Source organism: Phyllostomus hastatus, unplaced genomic scaffold, assembly GCF_019186645.2.
Source record: "Phyllostomus hastatus isolate PE091 unplaced genomic scaffold, TTU_PhHast_1.1 phas_scaffold_60, whole genome shotgun sequence".
Taxonomy (NCBI): domain Eukaryota; kingdom Metazoa; phylum Chordata; class Mammalia; order Chiroptera; family Phyllostomidae; genus Phyllostomus; species Phyllostomus hastatus.
In genome coordinates this window covers 2770362-2792835 of record NW_025334038.1, presented here as the reverse complement: position 1 = coordinate 2792835, position 22474 = coordinate 2770362, and the positions used below count along the sequence as shown (strand labels likewise).

The following is a 22474-nucleotide window of genomic DNA, read 5'->3' as shown; positions in this document are numbered from 1 at the left end:
TCCATTGGCTCAAATGTGGGAGGCCCAGGGGGAGGGGGTAGCATGGCTGTCCTGTGCCTGGGCCCTGAGGACTAGGTTAAAGGATTTTACAAGGTCTCTTTGGCAGTGATGGAATCAGATGCACATTTAACTGGGAAATACACAGATAACTGTAACTTTCCCCCTTTCTCACATGGCTCTTGGGAGAAAAGCAGAGTTGTTTTGAATACTCGGGTAAGGTCAGAGGGAAGCTGCCTGCCTGCCCAAATGATCCAAATAATTTTATTTGCCCTGTGTAATTAAGGAGAAAGGGGCTCTTGCTTTACCTTAAGCAGGATGCCCCCTTCTTACCACCACTCACTTCCCTACAAACTGAGATGGGAGGGGAGGGTCTTAATTGGAAATTGCTGCCCTTGGGCCCTCCTGTTCCCCCACCCCCCATCCGTTTCTGGTGTGGAGACTGTATACTGCCTCCTTGAGAACGCAGGCCCCATCAGAAGTGAGGAAGAACAATGTCTTTTTTTTTGTCATATTTGCCCTTTTGATGGTCGTTTAGGAGGCCAGGAGTAGAGCAGGTCTGTACATCCGCTTTTCGAGGGAGCAAAAACTGAAGCAAAAAAGATTGCCCCAAAGGTTCCATGCCATTCACATTAACTGGGGGCCTCGCCAAGACCCCGACCTTTCATAAATATTATTTCGTTATTAATTGTGACTCAGAGAGGTTAATCAAGCAGCCCAAGGTCACCCAGCGCGTGGTGCAAGCAGTAGAGCCCAGACTCGTGTCTCCTCTCTCTACACTCTGCCGCCTCCAGATGCTCAAGCTGGGGCTGGAACCCGGGCCCTTCCACCGGCGCCATCCAGCCCTCGAGGAATCTGCCCGGGGGCAGACGTCGACTCGAAGGTTCAAAAGCTGCAAAGTGACTCCCGGCCCGAAGTCAGCGGGGTCAGCCCTCCCCCTACCGCCAGTCCTCTTCCCTCAGGCCCGGGTGAGTCGGGGCTGGGGCTGGGGCTGGGGCTGGGGCCGGGGGGGTGGGGGGGGGCGGCGGGAGTCCTACCCCTGCGGGCTGAATCCTCGCACCTTCCCCGCCCCCGCCCCCGGCTTTCCACCCAGAGTCCGCCCCTCCTACCCCCTACCCCCGGGGTGGGGGTGGGGGTGGGGGCTCCTCTGGGCTGCAACCTAGGGCAGAGGGCGGCGGTGGGGCTGGCCGGGCTTGCCTCGGGTTAATCGCTCCTCTTTGAAAGCAGCCTACATCCCCGCCCTCCGGCCCGCCCTGCGGCCTCCCAGCTCCGCCCCCGGGGAGAGGTCCCGAGACAGCACTGGCATCCGCAGCCGACGCCGAGCCGCGGCAGGGAGCAGGCGGGAGCAGTGAGGCCCGGGTGCAGCATGACTGCCATCGCGGTGCAGGTAGCCCCGCGGGCCCCAGCGGGCCGGCGTCTGCCCCAACCACGGGGGAGGAAAAGGGCTACGCAGCGCAAACCAGTTCCAGCCACGGGCAGTGGCTGCGAGGGTGGATAGGAGTGGTGCCCCGCGGTGCGGGCCCCCAGCAGCAAGCTGGCGGGGCTCCGAGTACCGTGGGCGGGAAGAGACGGGGGTGGGGGGTGGGGGGGGGGCTTGTCCCCGACAGTGCTGCTGGGGCGCCGTCCACTTCCTGGCTCTGCCAGCCCCCGAGGCTCCCAAACTTCTTTTTCTGCTTCTCGTTGGAGTCACCAAGTGCCCATCGGTTAGGTTCACCAGAGAGGTCCCTCCTTTTTAAAAAGGAGGTGCGCCTGGGGTGAAGCCTGGATAGAATACACTTACAAAGTGAGGATTGCCTCATGCGACCTGAATGCGTCTCTGGAGGAACCACAACATTCTTAGGCGGAGGTTACAAAGACCATCTCTCCTTCCCTAAAATGCGTCTGGGGTTCTGAGACAGGGATGAACTCGCTGGGGCGTGCGGACGCCTCAAATAAAGTGTCTAGTGAGAGGAGCGGCCCGCATCACCCAAGTTTTGTTTTCTTGTTTGGGTGGTGCAAGATGTTTGTATTGCCTGAGAATCCCCCCATTCCTACCCCTTCCCTCGCGAGAGCGGCTGTCTCAAGAGAGGTCAGCAGGTGGCGGGAGCGCTACTTTGAGCGCGCGCGTGCGCGCGTTTACTTGGAGCGGAAGCATCCCAGCAGCTAGTCTTCCCAAGAGTCGCCAACCGCGCTATGCTGACGATTAAAGGTTCCGTGACTTTGAATGCAGGTATTCAGACTCCCACAACTCGGGTAGATAGCTCTGTGCTCATTTTGTAGAAGAGGTAACTGAAATTTGCGCTGTAGAAACCTGTTCACACGGTAGCTAAGCGACAGAATCGAGATGCAAAACCAGGACTTCTTGGCTCCAAATCTTACTCATACTTTCTTTCTTTCCCTGAACACCACCCAGAGACCATCCCCCAAACCCCTTCTAGCTGGGGACGGGAACACGATGTCTCAAGTTCCTCCTTTTTGTTCTGGGGTAGAATCTTGAGTCAACCAGGCAGCCTCCTGGGAATAGGCCTGGGGAAGAAGGGGACGCCAGTGAAGAGGGGAAGACCAGGTTGTGGTCTCTCCCTTTGAGAAGCTAATTGTCCATTAGGAGAGAGAGACTTTTAAACAATGATTAAGAAGAGATTGGGAGGTGAGTGCTAAATTAAGAAGTGCAAAAAGTACAGGAGGAATTGGGGGTGCTTTATATTGGTCTAGGTGGGGCAGGGAAACTGGTAGCAAGAAGACCCAGACAGTGGTGAAGGAAGAGGGGGGAGGGGAGTGGGGAGATGAGGTAAAGCCCAGTAGTTCTTCTCTTAGGAGGACACAGGCTTCCCTGCGGGGGGGGGGGGGTTCTGGCTGTTTAGCGTGCTTAACCAAGATGCCGGGAACTGTTCTAAGCACTTGGAGTGATGACTCATTTCAGCCCCACAAGCACCACAAGAGGTGGGTACTTGTTATCTCCATTTAGGTGAGGAAAGAGAGGATAAGCTAGTTCCTGGGACTGCATGACCAGCACACTGGGGTGAGTCAAGGGATGGTGGCAGTCCAACTCTTTAGGACAGCAGTAGCCAACCTTTTTGGCACCAGGCACCGGTTTCATAGAAGACAAGTTTTCCAGGGGCATCGGCGTGGGTGGGCATTGGTTTTGGGATGATTCAAATGAATTTCATTCAAGCTCATTTGCTGTGCAGCTTGGTTCCTAACAAGCCAGGACTGTACTGCCTACATCCTGGAGGCCGGGGATCCCTGCTAGGATCCCTGCTAATGATGATGAGGGCCTAGGCACAGTGGGTAGTGGGGGCTGGGAGTATGGGGGCTGTGTTGGGGATGGAGAGAATGAGTAGTGAGCAGCTCAAAGTGCCAACTTGGATTTTGAGGGGAGTAGATGGGGTCCTGAGTTATAGAGGAAGATAAAATCTTGGCATGGGACTCAAAGGCCCTGGAGTGTCAAGCGACACTTCTCTGGGTCAGAAGAGATGCATTCAGGCTTACAGATGAAAAAAGGAAAATACTTGTCTTGTTTGCCCCTTTTTAGTGGAGACAGTCAAACCTGTGAGTTGCCCAAGGTCACACAACTGGGGGCTGGCAGGTCAAGGACAGATCTCAACTGCCCTCACCTCCTCTTATCCACTTGACCCCCACTGACCAGGCTTCTGCTAGCTGCCCTCCAGGACAGTACTCCAGGTTCTGGATCACTAGTGCAGGTGCCCAAAAGCCAGGTGGTTAGGAATGAAGACTCCAGTATGCACTATTATTGTTACTGATATTAACAGCTTGGTGATGTGAGCGCTGCTCAGTTGCTAAGCACTTTTATATACCTGATCTGATGTAATGCCTGGGAGTTTTATTGGTGGTCAGAGAGTTCAACAGAGCCTTGCTTTGTAGTGGGAGGGGGAAATGAACTGACATCAGCTGTTTTCTCTTTCTGATCCTGGTGTGATATCGGAGGGCCTAGAGAGTAAAGTCCTGTCTGTGCTCAGGACAGGTGGGGCTGAGAGACGGACAGGACGTGCCTGTTCTCCAGACAGTGTGATGTCTAAGGTCAGAAGGTTTTTGGGTCCTATGTTTTTTGTGACTTGTTCTCTGCATCTGGGCCTCTCCCATGCTAGGTACCTTATCAACCTCTAGGATGTTGTCACTTCGCCAGGCATCTTTATGGCTACTGCTTTTCTGCAAGAGTCACAACAAGGGCCAAAGAGGTTAAGAAATTGCCCAAGGACAAATGCCTTTAATGGCTTGTAGACACAGAGGTTTCAAAGTTTCCTGTTTGTTTCTTAGCAGTAGAGCCATTTTTTTCTAATGCTTTCTTGTACAGACTCCTAGACTCCCACTGTCTCCAGCAGGTAACAGGGACCTGCTGACGTTGGAGTGGGCAAGGGGCCTAGAGCCAGCTTCCCCTGCCTGCTGCCCTGCCTCAGCACCTGGAAGTCCCTGTAGGAAACAAAGGGACAGTTTGAGAACTGCAGCCCAGACTCCTGCCTGGATCCTCTTCCCAGTGCCCAAGACTGCCTTTGTCTCCAGATTTGAGTCGAGGTCCTGACCTCTCTGTACCTCTAATCCTTTTCTTCACCAGTAATATTGAACCTCTAACACCAAGGCCCTGTACTTGGAAGGCTGAAGTTGGTGTTTAATGGCTGAATGCATCTCATCCTCTGCATAATATACAGTTGTCTGGGCAGCTGTAACAGGCTTTATTGTGATTTTAGGAGAGTGATCTTGGGCAAGTCTCCTGATCTCTGTGTAAGTTTTCCTTTTTGCATAACCACTGCCCCCACCACGGAGCTTCCTACTGTATTAACCTCACAGGTTTAAGAGTAAAATAGGACCTATGCCGGAGCACAAAGAGCAAATGAGGTCCTTATTCATGTATCCCTGGGACTGAAATTAGCAGTAGCTCCTGCTTACCTCTGCAAGTTAGCAGCCAGCCTTGTTCTGGCTGGGGCTCTCACCACAGGACTGTCCCAGGAATGTGGCTTTGCTTTGTGTCCCTCACTGAGAGGTGTGCCGTGGTCTTACCTCCATTTGCACCTGATATAGGGTATATTCCATAGTCCCCATCAAGTTTCTCAGCATTGCTTCCATGCATGAGCTATCTTGTTTTGCTGACCTCCCCACACTGAGTAGAAGTTGGGTTGCTTCCACATACTATCTAGAAGACTTCGGTTTAACGGGAGCTTCAGATGAAAGTGACAGTTGTTGCAAACTTGACTGTTCATTTAATATACCATGTCTCTTGCACATCCATTGAATGCCCAGGTCAAATACTGTGCCAGGTGCTGGGAACACAGCTGTGTCTTAACAGGAGGCCCTGTGCTCTTGGAGAGCACAGTCTCTGAGTGAGATAGATAATAATGTGTAATACAATGTGTAATACAAATCAAAAGGGAATAGAAAACTTGTGATCAGAACAGTGAAGAAAACAGATGCCTGTTGGAAAATGACAGGAGGGGACCTGGTTTAGGTTGCGCAGGCAGAAAGGATGAGATGTCTCTGACGTTTCAGCTGAGGCATGAAGAATGGAGAAAAGGGGCAACCTGGAGAAGAGCCTTTAAGGTGGAGGGGCCAGTAGGTCTGAGGGAAGAAAGTTCTAGGTTTGTCCTAGGCATGGAAGGATGGCCGCTGCATCTGTGTGAGGTGGCCAGGGAGAATGCACAGGGAAATGAAGTTGGAGGAGACAGGGCGGATCTACAACACTTGTGCATTGGATAAGGAGTTTTATTCTGAGGTATTTCTTTTGTTTTCTGGGCCGGTGTTTGGGAATGGTGCCTGGGGGGTGTCTGACTGCTGTGAGATAAGGGACACTTCCTGGACACCTGGCTCAGCTTGCCAGAAGAGAGGGGGCCAGGGAGGGGAGCCAGTGCTGAAACCAGAGGCTAAAGAAGAGCCTCAGTGGCTCCCCACCCCTCCCATCAAGAAGCTGCTAGAACAGAAAGTCTGGTTGCCATGTTCTGGGAGGAGCTGAGCACGACCAAAGGGCAAGGTGCAGACATCCCTGTCAGTGCTGAGGAAAACAAGTTAATAAAATGGAGGCCTGGACAGAATGTGGACAGTGCAGAACCAGCTGGGTGGGGATTAGGAGACAAATGGACTTGTACCGGGAAGTTCTAGGGAGAGAGGGAGACAACCACGTATTATGTTCCAGTGATTTTTACAACCCTCACAGCTTTCCAGGCAGTCTTGTTTTGCTTATAAAGAAACCCAGGCTGGCTGCAAGCTCAGGGTTACACTAGCCAGGCTAGACAGGTTTTCTGAATTCAGAAGGGCCGAGTATTTGCCAGGGAGTAGGATTTAGATTTCTCACTCGTGAAGATCATTGAAGAAAGGTCAGGGAACCCTTCAGGCCTGATGAGTAACTTGACAAGCAATGTTTATAGGCCTTGAATGGAGAACAGGGAACAGGTAGAATGGAGGAAGGGTTCCCCAAAGAAGGTGGGTCTGTGCTGAAAGGTATGGAGAAGCTAGAGGGGAAGCTGTGAGTAAAGGCCATATTCCAGGCCTCAGGGGAGACCAGAGCAGAAAATATGGCTGTGAGAAGGTAGAAGGTGTGTTCAGGGTCTTCCCTGCACAAGTTGGAGAGGGCGTGGTGGGGCCATTTCTGACATGCCATGTCTGTGATGTCTTCCAGGCCCAGAGACTGCTGGGCCAAAGGAGGCCCCACCAGTCCTTCTTTGAATCCTTCACCCGGACCCTCATCATCGTGTGTGCTGCCCTAGCTGTGGTCCTGTCCTCTGTCTCCATCTGTGATGGTCGCTGGCTCCTGGCTGAGGACCACCTCTTTGGACTATGGCACTTCTGTACCAACTCCAACCAGACTGGGATGCACTGCCTCAGAGACCTGAGTCAGGCCGGCATACCGGGGTTGGCTGTGGGAATGGTCCTGGCCCGCAGCGTGGGCGCCTTGGCCGTGGTGGCTGCCATTTTTGGCCTGGAGCTCCTCATGGTGTCCCAGGTGTGTGAGGACCTCCACTCACTGCGCAAGTGGGCCCTGGGCTCCACCCTCCTCCTCACCTCATTTGCCCTCTCCTTTGGGGGGCTCCTGAGCTTTGTGATCCTCCTCAGGAACCAGGTCACGCTCATCGGCTTCACCCTGATGTTCTGGTGCCAGTTCACCGCCTCCTTCCTCTTCTTCTTGAATGCCATCAGTGGCCTTCACATCAACAGCATCACCCACCCCTGGGGACAACTAAGGAAATTTTAAGGCCCTCTCTCCAAGGACATCTGGTTCTATAAGAAAGTGTGGTCAAGATGGGACTTTTGTAACATGTGACCTCTGGTGGGGGTAGGGGTGGGAGAGTGACCTTGAAACATGGCTTCTTACCCAATAACCTTTGGATGGTCAGCCAGACATGGCCCAGGGGCCTTTTTCCAGGGCCAGATGCCAGGAAGATGCCTTAGTTTCACCAGCCTCACAGGCTTAGCCAAGTTATTAGGCTGTACAATAGATTGTAGAACACATTTTAAAACCCTTTGCTTGAATCCTTCTTCCCAGGACAGAAATAGATTTGGAAGTAGCTCCGGTCACTGGTACCTGGACTGGCTGCACAGCTAAGTGCTGTTCACACCTGTTTTATGGCTCTCAGGGTTGCAAAGAGTGGATCATTTTCCAGCTAAGGATGTCCCATCAGTGCCTAGGACTTTCTCCTACCAACTCAAAGGAACTGTGTGCATGCTTCCCTGCTTTAGCATTGGTTATGCCAGGGAGGCAGAGTGCAGGATTCCCTCAGAATTTATTGCACATGATAGGTTTTCAATCTATGTTACTTGGTGTGACTCCCTGCCTTTGGGGAACCCCATAATCCCTGCCTAGGCTCAGCTTCCAGCAACTAGCTGGCTGCATCCTCTGAGGGGTCTGCCTGTGGGAATCCTGCCTGAAATCTTTGAGAAGTTTTGGAGTAAGTCTTCCAGAAAAGTCCATCTGATTCTAATGCACAGCCCTCCCCAGGGCAAATGTGCGTGTCCATCTTTGGCGAGGATCAGGCAGCCTCAGGGTACCAGTGTTGGTCCTAGATACATTCAAAGAGCACATGTCTGAACCTGCTAGACCTTGGGTGATGATTAATAAACATCCTAAAGATGAGTGCAGGTGAAGGGAACCAGGAATCAGCGAAGATTCCATCCGTGCCAGCAGATCAGTGTTTTTGTGCATTAAATCACCCCCTTTCCAGTCCCTTTTTGCCCTCAGCCCATTTTATTCCACACTAGCCCTTTCCTGCTCCCCGACCTAGTGAATGCTGGCCTTCCCTGGTTCCTTCTGGCTGCCACTGATAGTGTGAGTTTTTGGTCACTACAGTTCCCCTTCCTGGGCTGGGCTGGGTGCCTATACCTACCTCTTGTGATTTTTTCCCTTAAACTTTTATTCCAAAATGCACAGTCTGTGGAGGTGGCTCAACAGAGGTATGGACCAATTGATGTTCAGAGAGCAGAGCTCATAAACCATATAGGCTGGGTCCTTAGCCTTGGACCTGAGCACTTGGCCTTCTCACCAGGAGCAGCCTACAAAGGGGCAAAGGGTGACCTCCTTGTCTCTGCAGGGGGAGTTGCAAAGGTGGGGAGCCAGGGCCCAGAGAGGGTTGGCACTCATCCAGGGCCTCCCAAGGCCAGGACTCAAGCTGGACCCACTCACCAGCAAGATGCTCTTTCCTCCACAGTGAGGGTAAGGGGGAACAGTGGCCTTTTCATCTTCAGAATGTGTTTGCTTGAATCTTGAGTCCTCTAGTCCTCACAAGGTTGGTGGGCAGGGAGTGTTGGTATTTAAGGGAACTGAGGTTCAGAGAGGAAAGCATGAGACTAAAATCCCCAATGAAATGGGGAGACAGGCCCTGGTAAAACATGGACTTGGAGCTTGGGGGTTTGAAATAACTAAAAGGCTGTACTGGACTTCTGCCACTTCCTTGCCTAGTTGTTTGGGCAAGTCATAGGGCCTTGGTGAACCTGATGCTTTCTTATCAAATGGCATCAGGCCCCATCTCCTACTGTACCTGCCTTGGGGGCTGTGGGTAACTGACCGAAGGGGCAGTTACAACAGAGAGATGCCTCAGACCATGTCAGGGTTGCTAAGAGGGAGCTAGGCATCCTGAGGCTCTCCTGGCCTCCACTGGGATTGACCGGATTCAGCAGTTGTCTTGAGGGCCCTAGGGTGAGAGCTGCTGGATAGCTGAATTGCAGTGAGGGGTGGGGAGTGTCCTTGATTTCTCATTTCCTGGACTTCTAAGTTTGTCCCTGAAAACTGGAGCAGAGGACCAGAAAAGCCATTCCCCCTCCAGAAAGGGGTAGGTAAGCATCCTCCCTCACCTGTGTCTCAAAAAGACCGAAAAACAGACCAAATCTCATCCCAGTATCTTCCTCACTTCTAAGCCCCCCGAACTGCTCTTTCCCCCATTCCCCCACAGTGCCCCAAGTTCCTTCTGTTGAGTTCTGAGGAATTCTCACCATCCAACCCAAGGCCTGGAGGAGAGGTTATTAGTCACAGGGGGAAAGCATACGATGTCTGTGAGGAAGATGGACTGTCCCGAAGCAGTGTCCTGCCCTCTCAGGACCCAGCTTGACTTAAGTCCATGGCTGACCCTGCTCCAGCCTCAGATGACGCTGGCCCTGCAGGTGTCCGGACTTGGCTCCGAGGGGCTGGCCTTGGTGCTGTGGGTGTGGCCGCTGTTGCCGTTGCTAAAGGAGTTGCTGAGGGCCAAGGGACACAGTGGGAACTCGGGCAGGTGCCACTGCCGCCACTTCTTCTGAACCTCCAGCTGTACCTGGCCCCGGAGACCAGTCATCAGCCCAGGCGGGAACAACATGAAGGACCTGGGGTCCAGAGCCCTGCTCGTACCCTGGTGCCCCTGCACAAGCCCTGCCACTCTGGTCCAGTAGTCATGCCTTCCCTTCTGCAGGCCACTCAGACCAATTCTAGCCCTGAGATCCAGTAGGTAGAGCCCCATCTCTGAGTGCGTTCACCTGCAATCTCACTACAGATGTCCTGAGGAAGGGGTTTGTGGTCATTATACAAACTCCAGAGCTCCAAAGCCCATGGGACAACAGGATACATGCCCAGGAAGCCACCCTAGCTCAGAAGTAATCAGGATCAAGGAGCTGCTTTTTGGAAATTTCCTCCATGAATGCTAGCTGTAGCAGCAAATCCTTTGAGGCTAGGCTTGATGGCTCGTTTTTAGAAAATATCAGAAGTTGTTCCTGTTCAAGTGGCACAGCAGATGGGTGGTCAGCCATCACAGAAAGGCTTTACTTATGTGCATGCTGTGTTCAACTAATGATTATGCAGCTTCTGTGTGCCAGGAACCTCATGTCCTGACCCAGATGCTGGGCAAGGGCCAAGGCCTCAAAGTAAGTGCAGCCCCCAAAGGAGTCCGTTCATGTGGGGTTCTCTGAGTTGGCAGAAAAGTCATCTGAGTTACTTATTTCACAGATGGGAAGATTGAGGCCCAGAGAGGGGCAGTGACTGAGATCAGCCGTCCAGCAAGCAGACAGCAGTCAGGAGCTGGGTTCAGGTTGGGGTACATGTACTTTCCTCCATCTCCTGACCTTCCCAAGGACAGGAATCACCTGGAGTGCTTGTTAAAAAGCATTCATGGGATCCAACCTAGACCATTTTTGCTGAACTAGAAACTGGGGGTAGGGCCCAGCAATTGTTCCACCAAGCCCTCCAAGTGAGCTCCTGTAAAGTGAGCTCAGACTCCTAGAAGACAGGCCCAAGTCAGGACACCCCAGCCTCCCCTGCCCACACCCTAAACACCCTTCCCAGGTAGCTCCCTCTGAACCCGAATCCAGCGACTGGGGAGCTCCTCCAGGCATTAGGGCAACCCAAGTACACTCACCTCCCCGTTGAGGAAGCAGTAGAGGACAGCCACCACCAGGCCCTGCAGAGGGAGGGGTGGGGTTAGTGCAGGTGCTCTGGCACCAGCCTCCCTCCTCCAACTTCCTCCCAGTGTTTTAATCACCAGCCCCAGGCTCACTCCCCACTGCTCCCAGGAAGTGTCCCAGAGCCTTCTCACACTCTCTCCTCCAGAGGGATGGGGGCTGCCAGAGGAAGGGGACTCCCCTTCTGAACCCCACAGTGTCCCCAGCTGTGCAGGCATCGTCCAGCACAGCCAGCTCCTAGGGGCCAAGGACAGGGTCCCTTTTGTTTCTTGTCCCCAGTGTCCAGTGTAGGCCTTGTACACACATGGTGTCCGTAACATTTGAGTAAGGGCTGCAAACTAGGGCTGTGGGGAAGGCAAGTCACCTGAATTAGTTAGGTGGGCCATCCAGAAGCAGGGAGCAATGGCACCTGAAGCAACACTGCCCCCACATTTCAGGCCAGCCCATGTGAAACCCTGAGCCCTAAGTGGGCTCATTTTGAGATAAGCTGGACCTTTCACCTGGAACTGACATCTTCCAATAATTCACCAAAATGAATGAAAACGGGGAAGAGGAGGAGCACTCATTATATAAATGTTCTCTAGGCCTTTTAGAGAGCATGGAGCTTTTCCTAAGGCCACAGACATGCGAAACTACAGGAAAGGTGGTATTGCAGGCATCAAGACAAGGACACTGATCAAAAAGGAATGCCCCACGATTGTTCCCATGGCAACAATGCAGGAGTCTACAGTGTTACCCAGCAAGCGGTAAACACTGTTGTGAACAAACAAGCTAAGGGCAAGATTCTTGCCAAGAGAATTAATGTACCTATTGAGCACGTTAAGCATTCTAAGAGCTGAGATAGCTTCCTGAAATGCGTGAAGGAAAATGATAAAAAAAACAGAAGGAAACAATCCTGGATTGAACTGGAGCGCCAGCCTGCTCCACCCAGAGCAGCATACTTTGTGAGAAGCAATGGAAAGGAGCCTGGGCTGCTGGAGCCCATTCCCTGTGAATTCATGGTGTGGTGAGTGTGAAAAAACACAAGACCTCTGTACTGATAAAAATGTTTCTCTTAATTGAATAGAAGGGTGTACCCCCTTCCCAAAAGAAATATTTAAAGAAAAGAAAAGATAAACTGAAATCTGAAGATATTTAAACTTGGACAACTGTTCAAAGTGAAAAACAGACGTGCGACTGTGTGGCCAGAACTAAGCCTGTGTGAGCGTCCTGGCCAGCCAGCAGTGGGTGTGACCTCCCTGCTGAACAGGCAGGTGAGTGAGTGCATCTCCCTGGTCCAGGGCCTCATGGCTATACCTGCTTTGTGTTCCCTGGCATGGTGGGGGTCTGTGACTATCAGGACCCTCGCTCCCTGGTACCTGGAGCTCCTGTTTCCCCCATGGTGTCCCCTGGGATCGCAGCATGGAGCCCCACCTGGGTAGGGATTACAGGGTGGGATGCAGGATTTGAGACTAAGAGGCCTGCATAGAACAGTCAGCTGTGAACAAGGTCTCTACAGTGCAAATACTCTACTCACCTCCTTAGGGACCCACCTCCGGCCAGCCTGCTCTTCCTTACAAATACAGGCCCTGCCCAGGGGCCTAGGTGTCACAGCTCTGATCTCAGTGGCCCAAATCCTCTTCCTTAGTGCCATCCTGCCCTTCCCTTAGCTACATAATACATTGGAAAGGACCCAAAGGGTAATAAACCAGCCTGCCTATAGAGGCTTGAAATGCACAACTACTCAGGGGTATTGGCATTTAACAAGGCTTAGTGACAAAACTAGGAGGACTTCCTTTAGAATTTCAGGCATCAATGAATGCCGCCCAGAATGGACAATTTTGGGGGATGAGGGGGTGAATACTTACTCAAAGCAGTGGTTTCCAAATTTTGCTGCACATTAGAACCACCTGGAAGCTTTGCCCAATTTTACTCTGTACTCCAAATCTGAATGTCTGGAGGTGGGAGCATCAGCAGTTTTGAAAGATCCCCAGGAGGTTGGAATGGGCATCACTTATTAGGAACCACTAGTAGAGACTGTGAAAGGAAGGCTTTGAAATAAAAGCTTTGGGCATAGCTTGGCCTGCACATTTGTGGGCTTCTGGGTCCCAGATGCTTCATTTAATCCTTGCCAAAGTTCTAGGCAGGTGGGAGGACCCCCTTCACGGGTGAGTGAACTGAGTCACAGGGGTTTAGGCTGCACTCGAGCTGTGTGTGCTTGGTTTGGAGCTAAAGGTCAGGCTTCCAGCAGATGCTGCTGCCCATCTCACTGGGCCCAGGGTTGCCTGGCCTCGCCGGTCTGGGTCTCAAGGATCCACGGACACACTGTCACCATTCAGGCCAGGGTAGGAGCCCTGGGTGAGGGGCGGTTCAATGTGCTCCAGGTATATATGGCAGGCCTCACCCAGCCCACAACTTAAAACTCCTACAGTGGCATGGGGAATTGTTCATGGGGTGGGTGGGCATGATAAAGAATTAAGCAAACAGGCAACAAAACCACACGTCACGATCCTGATTCCATCTGCCTGTGGGCACATCTGTGTGTGTCTTCCTGAATAGAAAAGACACAGAAGTAAACACACCAACATCTTAACAGAGGTTATTTCTGGGTTCTGAGATTATTAATGAATTTTTCTCTTTTGACTTTTCCTTATTTCCAAATTTCCATAGGCAAGTTTTATTTCTACAATTAGAAAGATCTTAGTTTTAAAAAATATATGACGGGGTAATGATACTATGGTTCTGTGTGTGTTTTTTAAGCCCATCTTTTGAAAACACACACTAAAATATTCACATTTGAAATAAAACGATGTCTTGGGCTTGCTTAAAACAATGCAGGTAGGCTGGAGGAAGGGGCTGGTGATGGAGGTGAGACAGGAGAGCTCATTAGTAGTGGCTGTGCAGGGGGTTCACTATTCTCCTCCCTTTTGTATATGGAAGAAATTGTCCGTGATACAAATTTTTAAAATAAATGTTATACATAAATGCATAATGTATATAAAATGATATGTTTATATGTGAACAAAGGTTCTTTTTAGAAAAACCTCTTAGCCCTGGCTGGCGTAGCTCAGTGGACTGAGTGTGGGCTGTGAACCAAAGTGTTGCAAGTTCGATTCCCAGTCAGGGCACATGCCTGGGTTGCAGGCCATGGCCCCCAGCAACTGCACATTGATGTTTCTCTCTCTCTTTTTCCCTCCCTTCCCTCTATAAAAAAATAAATAAATAAAATCTTTAAAAAAAACTCTTAAAGATCCTTTTCCTTTGTAAACATTTCTAGGGGAACATTAGGAAAGTGCTCTTGGTTTTCTCTCATCAAGCCATTTCCCCAGAGGAAAGTCCAGTGGCCTTTGGTTGGGTAGGCCACAGCCCGGCTCCAGGGCACCAGGAGTCCCCATCCATGCAAGCAGGTGGCCCTGGGTCTCCAGATTCTCAGAGAGGGCACATTGCCTTTGCTGTCAGCTGCATCAAGGCCTTCTATCTGTGTGGGCCTGGAATCCCCCATCTGCTAAATGGACCGCTCTGAGCCCAGTCCCCCCATATATTACAAGAGTAGTGGGCACAAAAGCTTCCTAACCCAGAGAAAAAGAATCATGGATTCCACAAGAGGCTGGTTCCCTGGTGGTCTGAGGTGCTGCCAGGGGCTCTGAGCAGAAAAGAGGCTCAGAGGGAGGACAGCCCTGGGGTGGGGTCTGCAGGCACAGGTCAGGTTCCTCCCTGGAACCTGAGAGTGACAAAAGCATGACCCTGGTCAGGCCCACCCTGAACATATCTCTGGGAATTAGGGAGGCCAAGGCCACCCAGTGAGCAGGACTCTGCAGGGTGACCAACCTCCTTGAGGAAGGACTGGCTTCTTTAGGAAAACCCACTGGGAAAAATTTTTCTCAGGCCCCAATGCGTATAACCACTGGGTCTGTCCTGGGCTCTACAGCTTGTTTTCATCCGTGGATACTGTAACTCTTGAAACAAGTTGTGTTTCTGGCTTTGCTGTGGCTGCTAGAAAGCTCCAAACCAAACGTATGACCCATCTCTCCCACCTTTACAGGAAGAGTTTCATCACATTTGCTTCTATGTATGAATTCTTTTGCTTTCTTTTCTTTTTTTCAGTAGTCCCTCATCTACTTATTTTCTGTCCTCTGTACGTTTTTCCTGAAAGCTACATCACATTATTTTTGGAAAGAAATAATGTTCTGAAGTTCGGGAGCTCCTTCTGTCCCAGCATGTTTACTGTCTTTTTTCTAAACCTTACATCTTGTTGAATTAGTAGGCAGGTGACTTCTCCCTTCACTTTTTTTTCCTGTTAAGTTGGTTTTTATCTTTAATAAGTTGTGTATGCACATGACTCCAAAGAGTCAAGTGATTCTTGTCACAAAAAAAACAGCAGCCTCCGGACACCGCACCCCCACTTCCTGTTCCTCAGAGGTAACTGCTTGGAACTCTCTTACTGATTCTAAATAATGCTGATGTTGCAACTTCTGAAGTTTTCAGTTTGAGTAATTTTTACGGACTTCCCAGTAGGAATATGAAGCTCTTATTTGTTCAAAAACTCTCCCCAGATGCTCATCTCCCTGCTCTACTTTTTGATGGCTCAGCCACAGCCCTCGGGGCTTACATTACTACAGCTGTGTGGATGCCTTTGAGTCGCACAGTACCGCGAGGGAGGGTTCCTTTTCCCTCCCTGGAATCAGTCTCTCTCTCCTCTCAGTCTGATCTCCCACCCCATCTGACTGGTGGGGAACCTGGGCTTCCCTCAGGGTCACGGCACAGTGAGAGCCCGCCCCTCTGCTTCTCATGGGTCTCTGTCAAATGAGGCATCCACGCTCCCAAGCCGCACTGCTGAACTCGTCCGGGGAGATCTGGCTGCTGTCGGTATGGCCCGTGGGTTTCTCCAAGGACACGGGGAACTTCTATTCCACCTTAAAGACAGCGCCCCTGAAACTCACCTGGAACGAGCCCAGAGCCAGTTCGAAAAACAGCTGGATCTCCATGGCATCCTCCGGTGAAAAGGCAAAGATGACGTAGTGGGCGCCGAAGAGCGGGATCAGCAGGAGCGTGGACCTGGCCAGACGCCTGGGAACACAGGAGACGCGCGCGGTCCTCGGTCCGGCCCCGCCCGCGGCGCGGGCTGCGCTCGCCCGTCCGGCCTGTTTGCCGGAGGCTTGGCTTGGCAGCAGTGTCCCCAGACTTTTTTGTTTTTACTTTTTATTTCAGAAAACTTTCAGTTCTCATGTGCTCATCACTGAGATGCATTTATCAACCCATGGCCAGTCCCAAAACTTTCTGATCAGGCACCCCTACCAGTAAAAACTCTGAACGTGGACCCACTCAGGTATTTACTCATGAATTATGTGCAGATATGACTGTTGCTCTAGGTCTAATGTATTATTGGCAAAGCCAGCATTCTTATTTGTTTGATAAGAAGGACTTGCTCTTTCATTTTCTTCCCAGGTTAGATTTACCAAAGTTAGCAACTAAAAATACAGGATGCCCAGTTTAATTTGAATTTCAGATAAACAATGGATTTGAGGGCATGTAACTACTAAAAAAAAAAGTATTGTTTACCCAAAATTAAAAACGAACTGGGCAGCCTGTATTTACTGGCAATTTTATCCTGTATGCCCAGCTCCACCCTACCTCGGCGCCCACTGCCCTGAAGGCGTCCTAAGGAATCTGCTGCCGGAGCCCCGACACCCTGACCACCACAGAGAGAGCCTCTGTGGGACACTGGTCCGCCTTCATTCCCGGGACGGGTGAACTGCCGCCACCCAACCCACGAGCTGAAGCTCTGACCCGCAGGCCCGAGAAGGGGCTGTGCTCTGCCTCGGGTGGGCCCGTAAAGAGGCGACTGCGTCCAGGTCACGCCTGTGCGGCTCTAGTCCGGCTGGCGCCGGTCTCGGGAGGAGGCCCGTGAGGACACACGGTCCGGCGGCGGCGTCTGCGGGCGAGGAGAGAGGCCGCGGCCGGGACCGAGCCTGCAGACACCGTCATCTTGGACTTCCAGCCTCGAGAGCTGTGTGGGAGATTAATGCCCCTTATTCCAGCCCCTCGGTCTGGTGTGTTGCACCGGTGGCCTGGGCGAGGAGCGCGGACTCGCTGCAACACTGTAGCAGGGCGCGGCCCAGCGGGGCCCCAGTGGGGATTTGGAACGGGGTCCAGAACTGAGGGTGTCCAGGGAGTGTTAGAAAGACATACGGGAGGTCCTCACCCCTCCCCCACTCGGGTCCGTTCTGTAACAGTTTTGGCGACTCCAGCGGGAGGATAACTGCCCGTGGCAGACCCACCCCCTCAGGATTTTCCCCAGTCTCCGAGAATTTCTCCGCACTCCTCCCGAGGGCATTGGCCACCTAATCACGCCCAGAAAGGTGAAAAGGAAATGGATCAGGGAACAGAGCAAAGAAGTGAAATGGTTTTGTTGAAAACTGGTTTCTGAACACTGTCAGAATAATGGAGTTGTGGATGATGGTTTGGTTAGTGTGCTGCTCCCAGGTTGCCCCTCTCTGCTCGCTTACAGTTTCGGGGAACCCAGACGGCACTAAGGGAACCTGTACTCAGGTTTGGGGAGGAAGCAAACCCCTAGGCTCTGTAAGCCAAGCCTGCTTGTAGGGTGGGGATTGGACAGCAAGCCATGTGGGTGCACTGTCATTCTGGGTAAAATGGAGGATGAGCCACGTGAGTGCCCCACAATGGAAGATGGGTCATGCATGCAAGTCGCCATCTTGGACGACCTGCATGAATGGGGGCGGCCATCTTGGATGATGGGTCACCTGAGAGTTCCGCCATCTTGGAGCTGGGCAAGGTGGTGGGCCAGGGGTTCTCTTCAGATTATGGGCTGCGTGTTGCTGCTGTGTGGGCCCTGCACCAGGCAGGTGCTCTGTGCAACTGGTTCTGATAGGGAGAGCTCTGGTTCTGAAGGTCGTGAACTGGGGTTCAAGGGTGACCATCTGATTTATAGGGGGTTTGCAAGGTGTAAGCTTCAGAAAGCTGCACAATGTCCCTGTGAATCTAGGGACTTTTGATGCCAGATACTGAGTTTAAGTATAGTCCTTCCCAGTGTGGGAAAGGAGCAGGGATTAAAAGTGAATTATGGTTAAATCTGGATGGGTAAAACTATGTAGGAAAGGTTGTGAAAGTTTTAAACCTGGAGGAAAGGAAACCTCAACTACTCGTTTTCTGGTTTTATGGGAAAGGAGCAAGTCTCTCCCATTGGTTCTGTTTCTGATCAGACACCCTCTGTATCTGAAGACCTGTTTAAGGTCACCTGTAAGACCTAGTTAAGGTCACCTGTAAGACATACAGAAGGTCGCCTGTAACCGGTTGGGGAGCATGCCTTTGCTGCTCAGGACCCAGGAAGGGTTGTTTGGGGCTGATGAGTGTTTCAGTCTGAGGCAAAGCAGCATGTCTCTGCCAAGAGTCGGGGCCTGAAGGAGCACATCTCTGCCGAGGCACCGGTGGATGTGCTGGTGCAAGAGAATGCCTCTACCTGTGTATTGTTCTATTTTGCTCTGCATCTGCTCTGAAAAGGAAATTGAGGATTCCAGGGAAGGTTAAAGCTTCACACTCTGTAGAAAAGTGAACAAGGGAAAATGTAAGATATGTAAATGAAAAATAAAAGGATATCAGAAGGAAAACGATTTTCCTTCCCACTTTGTATTTTTCTCCCTACCTGATCCCTCCAGAATTTGGTATCCTGAAGGAGTGAGTGATGACATAAGGTTTCTTTGCATAAATCCATTGAGACCAGTCATTAATGGTGGTTTTATTAACCAAGATTTCAACTGGAATGTCACACCTGAAGAAGGCATGTATGGGTTCTGGTTGTCACCAGAAAGCCCTGAGGAACTGGGATTCACTTGCGAAGCTAGCATAAGCCCAGGAGAAAAACCCTGGTACTTTGGTTGCTTGTGCGGTTGGTTGGCAGTCTTTCCAGGGAAGGAACGAAGGTTGCTTACCTGAAAGATGGCTAAAAAGGAACCTGTAGGCACAATGGAAGCCTCAAGGATTTGAGTGAAACAACCAGTACAGGCGAAGCCAGATCGCAGATGTGTGGGTCTTCTTCTGTGCCCCGAGGGGCGGACTAAGAAGTCAGTCTAAAGGTTCCCTGTGTGAGTTCCAGCAAAGAGGACTTAAAGATCATAAGTAATCCAGGCTGGTCTTGGTGTGTTTATGCAAATGAACAGTCAAAATGAAAAGTGGGACTGAAAGTAGTCCCTTTAATGACAATGAGGGTGATTTTAAGGAGAAAAAATTGTGGTTCAAGAAAAATCATGATGCTCGGTATTGGACATCAAGATGGAGCAGCTAACTGTCTTAAAAGTTTGTTTTCATTTGGAAGTTGAAACTGGGTTTGTAATATCACCAAAGATGTACAATTTACAGGTATGGAGGACCTGTCAAATTGCCATTGTTAAATGTCATTGTAGGAAGGACCTTGCAACTGAATGTCTTCCCAAAAGACAGTCTCACAGGCACAGAGACTGGTTTGGGGATTGTTGTGTTCTAACCTGTTGTGAATTAACCTGTGTGTTCTTCTGTTTTCATAGGACATATGCCTATGACCTCATTACTTGAGTGATTGCTTGCAATATAGGCCTCACTTAAGGGGCCCATTCTTCATGATCGCCCCCTGAAACTCAACAGTTTGGCTAAGTGGTTGGGTTGGTGAAAGGTTTGAGCAGTCTGTGGAGTTCACTTGAGAACTGATTTTCCTTTTCTGTCCTGATGGCTTGGGCAGAAAGGGCCCAGAAATCTGAAAGGAGGGAAATCCTAATATATTCTCCTCAGCCCAATTGAAGTATAGTGGGCCACAAGAGTTTTGGATAGGTGTAGCATGCCTTGTACACCTTCCTCCAGATAAGCCATTCTTTACCTAAGTCCCTGACTTGGTCATTTAGTGGTTATGATTTAGTTGTGCTTCCAACTCTCTTTCCAAATCTGTCACCTCCAGAATACGACTAGGATGCCAACTGTCCAGTAATGCCAGCCTTTGGACACCAAACATGCAACTTCCTGGTGACAGCCAACTGACCAGGATTCTGTAAGGTCCTTCCCCTGACAGGAAGGACTCCCTCTGTGCCACAGCCCCCTTTCAGGGCACCCCTGACCCAAGGGTAGGTAGGAAAACGTCCATGCCCAGCCGGGAGTAGTTACAAGAAGATGAGACCTACGTCCATTGTCCTTTATATTATTATAAAGGGGTTGTATATCTGAAAGGAGGGATTGTAACAGGGTGCAGCCCGGAGGGGGACCCCAAATAGGGATTTGGAATGGGGTCCAGAACTCAAGGTGTCCAGGAAATATTAGAAAGATGTATAGGATGTCCTCACCTCTTTCCTCTACCCCCACAGATGTGGGTTGAGGAAAGGGACACATGGAGCAGGAACATGCAGAGCTATTTTGTACAGCAGCAGCTTTGCAGCTAACCTCTGGCATGGCCATTTAACATATCTATAGCCTTTAACTGGTTACACAGATATGTTAAATAGCTATGGCCATGCTTTGAGCTGGGGGGATGGAAGTGACTTCCACCCAAGATGTAACTGGGGGCAGCTCCCCCTGGTTACAGCACCTGCATGGGAGCTTGGAGAAGATTGGCTCAACGTCATGGGGCCACACCTGCCCAGACTTACGATGGCAGTGCAGTAAAGCTGGAATAATACAAGAATTCTGGCAGGTATAACTGATTGTAGGAGGAGTCGGAAATGGGACTGCAGAGGAAGGTTGGTGCAGGGATTTAAACCCAAATGTGGCAGCCATTATAGAGAGAACTACACAGCCTTGGCGAGAGTCAGGACCATGCGGCTTTGGGGTGCTCCCGGTCCTTTTGGTAATAATAGTATGTCATACACCCACCTTGGCCCTGTTCGGTAACAACATCTTAAAGGTGTTAAAGTATTTTTGAACCACACACCTTAAAAATCTGATGATCTCTGCCTCCTGAATCCCCACTGAGATTTCCTGTCTCCTCACCATCAGAACAGTGTCTCAGGTCTCACAACAGACCCACACCCTGCCCCCATTTATACATTTATATTGAATATGGACCCCTTGGAACTAGGTCAGGGTTCTGCCTTCTCCCCTGTCTCCAGTAGTGCCTAACAGCAGCTGGGTGAACAGCTGTTGCTCAGGAAATGTGTGCTGACTGAACATGCCTGAGTCTTTGCCCTCCACTTACTTATAATGGTTTACTTCATTTCCTCTTGTTTCTTGGGTTCTAAGTTTTCTCATCAGGATTCTTAGAATGTTTATAAAAAGGATGAAATTAATCTGTAAAACACAAGGCAGAGTGTGTGTTACAGGTGTTTTGCATTTCCACCCCCTCCCCTGGCCCTGCCCCAGGGCCTGAAGGCAGAGAAGGCAGTGCAGACCACACCCAGGATACTCCCCAAAATGGCACATCATCGCTTCCCCACCTCACCTGCTTGCCCCCCACCTCCTTGTCTCAGTGAAACAAACTGTCTGGAGGCCATGGAGGCCTCCTCCTAGCCCTGGGCTGCAGGGGCTCTAAGGTCCACTCAGCCTCAGCACCAGTACTCACACTTGGAGTGCATTGGAATCCTCTGGGGATCTTCTTAAAATGCAGGTCTGGGTGGGCCTGAGGTTCTGTGTTTCTACCCAACTCCCAGGAATGCTAAAGCTGGTTCCTGGACTACATTTTTAGTAGAACCTTAACAGCGAGGCTCTCAAAGTTTACAAGGAAGATTGTTACATGCCCTCCCAGCATCTGGCGTGGGGCCCAAGAATTTGAATTGTATAAGCTCCCAGGTGATGCTGAAGCTACTGGTCTAGGGATCACACAGAACTGTTCCAATGGCAGCTCAACCGCCAGCTCCAGGAAGCCATCCTTGATTACCTCCCTTTCCTAATTCGCTGTAGTTAGGGATAATGTTACTGCATAAGAGCACTTGAAATATTTGACAGGGGCCAAATACATGCATCTGTTAAACCTGTATGCTTGTCCACATATCTGCCAATTGTATCATAACTTCCTAAAGGACAGGAATGGAGTCTCTTCACTTTTTTTGGTGTCCCCTCCAATCCCAGTGCCAAAATATTATGAAGTTGCACACAGGGTGGTACCTCTCCTCCCCACTCACCCACCAGCTCTAGCACCATTTACAGAAAAGGGATGAGTGGAATCACCCAGCCAGGCACCCTCTTTGTTCACACAAATAGCCTGGGGCCTGGGGACACTTGCCATAAGACACAGGATTAGTGGCCTTAGCCAGGCACTGCTACTTTCGGAGCACTGCTTCTCAGATTGTTAGGCATCTTGCTCTGAGCTAGCTGTGCATGGAGTAAACTAATAAAGGCTATTTTATTTTATCTTATTTTATTTTTTGTCTTAGCAAGCTCTTGTAGGCAAAAGGGAAAAAAAATCTTAAGATCCTAAGGATGAGATGTAAATATTGGCATTCTAGGCTATGTGACAGGCTGGTAGGGAGATGTTTTGCATCAGGAGTGCCCACCCAGCATCCCTCAATCACCACAGACCATAGTCCCATGAAATCAGCCTGGACACTGACTGATTGTCCCTCAACTGGGGCTCTGCCCAGCGGAGTTGTCTGAGTCCCAGAATTACAGAAAGGAAACTGGCTTAACTAAATGAGGAGACACTCTCCTGTGGGAATATCATAGCACATCGGTTGGTCAAATAACTTCATAG

At 50.8% G+C, this 22474-nt stretch overlaps 2 protein-coding genes across 6 annotated transcripts in view; one reads left to right on the top strand and one right to left on the bottom strand.

Moving 5' to 3' along the window:
• Window positions 1–1240: 1240 nt before the first annotated feature.
• Window positions 1241–7436, top strand: TMEM37 (transmembrane protein 37). Of its 2 annotated transcripts, none has more exons than XM_045825998.1 (2): window positions 1241–1384; window positions 6599–7436. In XM_045825998.1, exons 1-2 carry the CDS (start codon window positions 1364–1366, stop codon window positions 7169–7171), a joined length of 594 nt encoding a protein of 197 aa, XP_045681954.1. In that variant the 5' UTR covers window positions 1241–1363; the 3' UTR covers window positions 7172–7436. The 2 variants fall into 2 exon arrangements, with proteins under 2 accessions (XP_045681954.1, XP_045681955.1); XM_045825999.1 differs by lacking the exon at window positions 1241–1384 and adding an exon at window positions 2061–2206.
• A 1980-nt stretch (window positions 7437–9416) lies between these two features.
• SCTR (secretin receptor) overlaps window positions 9417–22474 on the bottom strand; it is a 73927-nt gene continuing 60869 nt past the window's right edge. For all 4 annotated transcript variants that reach the window (XM_045825993.1, XM_045825994.1, XM_045825995.1 and 1 more), the window contains 4 exons: window positions 20984–21075; window positions 15756–15882; window positions 10794–10835; window positions 9417–9719 (listed from right to left, as the gene is read on the bottom strand). In XM_045825993.1, coding sequence (XP_045681949.1) covers window positions 9549–9719; window positions 10794–10835; window positions 15756–15882; window positions 20984–21075 — 432 coding nt within the window. In that variant the 3' untranslated portion in view covers window positions 9417–9548. The remainder of the gene's footprint in view (window positions 9720–10793; window positions 10836–15755; window positions 15883–20983; window positions 21076–22474) is intronic.

Coding starts and splice junctions, on each gene's coding strand:
- TMEM37 (XM_045825998.1), top strand. CDS start 1,364: ATGACTGCCATCGCGGTGCAG. Junction 1,385..6,598: donor TGACTGCCATCGCGGTGCAG/GTAGCCCCGCGG, acceptor GATGTCTTCCAG/GCCCAGAGACTGCTGGGCCA.